Below are 1,931 nucleotides of genomic sequence, written 5' to 3' on the forward strand. Positions count from 1 at the left end.
GCTCGGCCGCCTCCCGCCTGCATCAGTGTCTGTGATCCCCACCTCCCGCGCCGGTCGGGCCCCACCCCTCCCCAGAGCCCCTTGGGATCCAGGAGGCTCCTCCAGGCTGCACCTTCCCTTCTGTGGCCCCTGGGTGCACGGTGGGGGTGGAGGGCGCAGCAGGCCGAGTCCCTAGTTGGTGTGCTGGAACTGGCAGGGGGCGGGCAGACGAGAAGGCTGGAACTGGACTCAGAGTGAATGGAAGAGGGTTCCAGAGGTAATGAGCGGGAGCGGAGAGGGCGTGAGCTGCTGGGGTCTGTGTCCCTGCGCACATGCGCCTGATGGGTCCTTCTGAACCTTTCTGTGGCTGCACTTGGGGACCCTTGTGGACCATGGCGTGTGACTAGGGAACCCCCAAGTTTCAGACTAAAGGAAAGATCCTGGGTGATGCTGGCTTTTTGCTTCTTTCCTCTGCCCTCCCACCTCAGCTTGTAAGTGGGGATGTGTGTTTGTCTGGGGGGAGGAGGTATAGGATGCGTATGTCCACGGAGGGAGGGGTTTGTGTGTGCGAGTGTGTGCAGTCATTGTCCCAAGGTGTTTCCAGTAGCGACTTCTGTCCCCCTACCCTCACCCTGGTCCCCACTTCGCCCCCCAGGGCTCCCTGCCTTTGGTGCACACAGGATCCTGCCCCACCCCCTTGTCAGAGCTGGAGAAGGGGATTGGGGCCACTCCAAGGAAGCAGGACTGAAATCCTCACCAGGGTTACTCCCCAACATCCTTTTGCCTGAGTCACCCCCTAAGCGCTTTAACCACGGGCAGCTGCCTGTTCCCCAGACAGTTTTGGGGGGTCCAGGGTCCCCCTTTCTGGTACCTCCCTCACCCCTCTTTTTCTTCTTCCATCTGTGCCTGTTCCTTCCACAGCCCAGGCACATAGAAGCCCACCTTCTTCCCCTTAGGAGGGGGCATAGTCAACACCCCTGGTGTCTCTGTCACTCACACACTGATTTATGGGGTCTGAGCTGGGCTGTTCCTGCAGGATGGACAGGACCCAGCGCCCTCTTCTCCCCACAGGTTGTAAATAGATTTCCAATCACCAGGCCAGCCCCCACACACCCTCACTCATTCCAGGGAAGCCCAGGTAGGTGGTGAACCCGCTGCCACGTCTATCAGTCCTCTTGTTTTATGCAAAGATTTACTGTAAAGTAGATTTCTTTCCCTCCCTCCCCCATCCTTTTATTGTAAATATTGTCTCTAAATGTGTAACATATTATAAAGAATTTATAAGGATTTTTAAAGATGTTTTGCTCATTTACAAAAGTGTTGTAACAGTGTTGGACAAAGCCTTCCACCCCACGTCCGCATGGCTCCTTTCACTGTGTCCTTGACACACCTCTCTGGCAACAACTAAAATTTCCTGCTTCTGAAAAGTCCTGTCTTAAAAGTACAGTCTATATCTTGGAAATAAATGGCCTTCCTCAAGGCACCAGTCAGCCGTCTCACTTGTTTTGGAGGGAGAGGGCCAGAGTGGGGCTGGGAGACAGGCGAGGTACCTGGCCCAGGGAAGGAGGGCGATGGGGACTGGACCAAGCGGTGGCAGGGTGGAGGCAAACTTCTTCCTGGTGACCTTTTTGTAAGTGTCCTGGGGGACTGGTCAATGACACAGGGACAGATATGAGTTGGAAGAGTGGGTGGCCCTCATTGCTGTGGGAGGTTTCCAGGCACCTGCTCTCTATTCCTACAGAGCCCAGGCAGCTGCACAGGCACCTTCTCAGGCCTACCTGGAGCTTCACAATGGTTCCAGCAGTCTTGCCCCACAGACAGGAGGCCTGGGCCAGCTGTCCTAGGCACTCCAGGCTCAGATGATATTGCAAAAGGACAGAATGGGTTTTGCCCATTGTCCCCCTTTTTTTTTGAGATGGAGTCTTGCTCTGTCGCCCAGGCTGGAGTGCAGT

At 55.8% G+C, this 1,931-nt stretch overlaps 1 protein-coding gene across 1 annotated transcript in view; it reads left to right on the top strand.

Moving 5' to 3' along the window:
- ARHGAP23 (Rho GTPase activating protein 23) overlaps positions 1–727 on the top strand; it is a 56,648-nt gene extending 55,921 nt beyond the window's left edge. The window contains exon 25 of the mRNA XM_011984734.1: positions 635–727. Coding sequence (XP_011840124.1) covers positions 635–727 — 93 coding nt within the window. The remainder of the gene's footprint in view (positions 1–634) is intronic.
- The last annotated feature ends 1,204 nt before the right edge of the window (positions 728–1,931 follow it).

The sequence above is a fragment of the Mandrillus leucophaeus genome, unplaced genomic scaffold (assembly GCF_000951045.1).
Source record: "Mandrillus leucophaeus isolate KB7577 unplaced genomic scaffold, Mleu.le_1.0 Scaffold272, whole genome shotgun sequence".
Lineage (NCBI taxonomy): Eukaryota > Metazoa > Chordata > Mammalia > Primates > Cercopithecidae > Mandrillus > Mandrillus leucophaeus.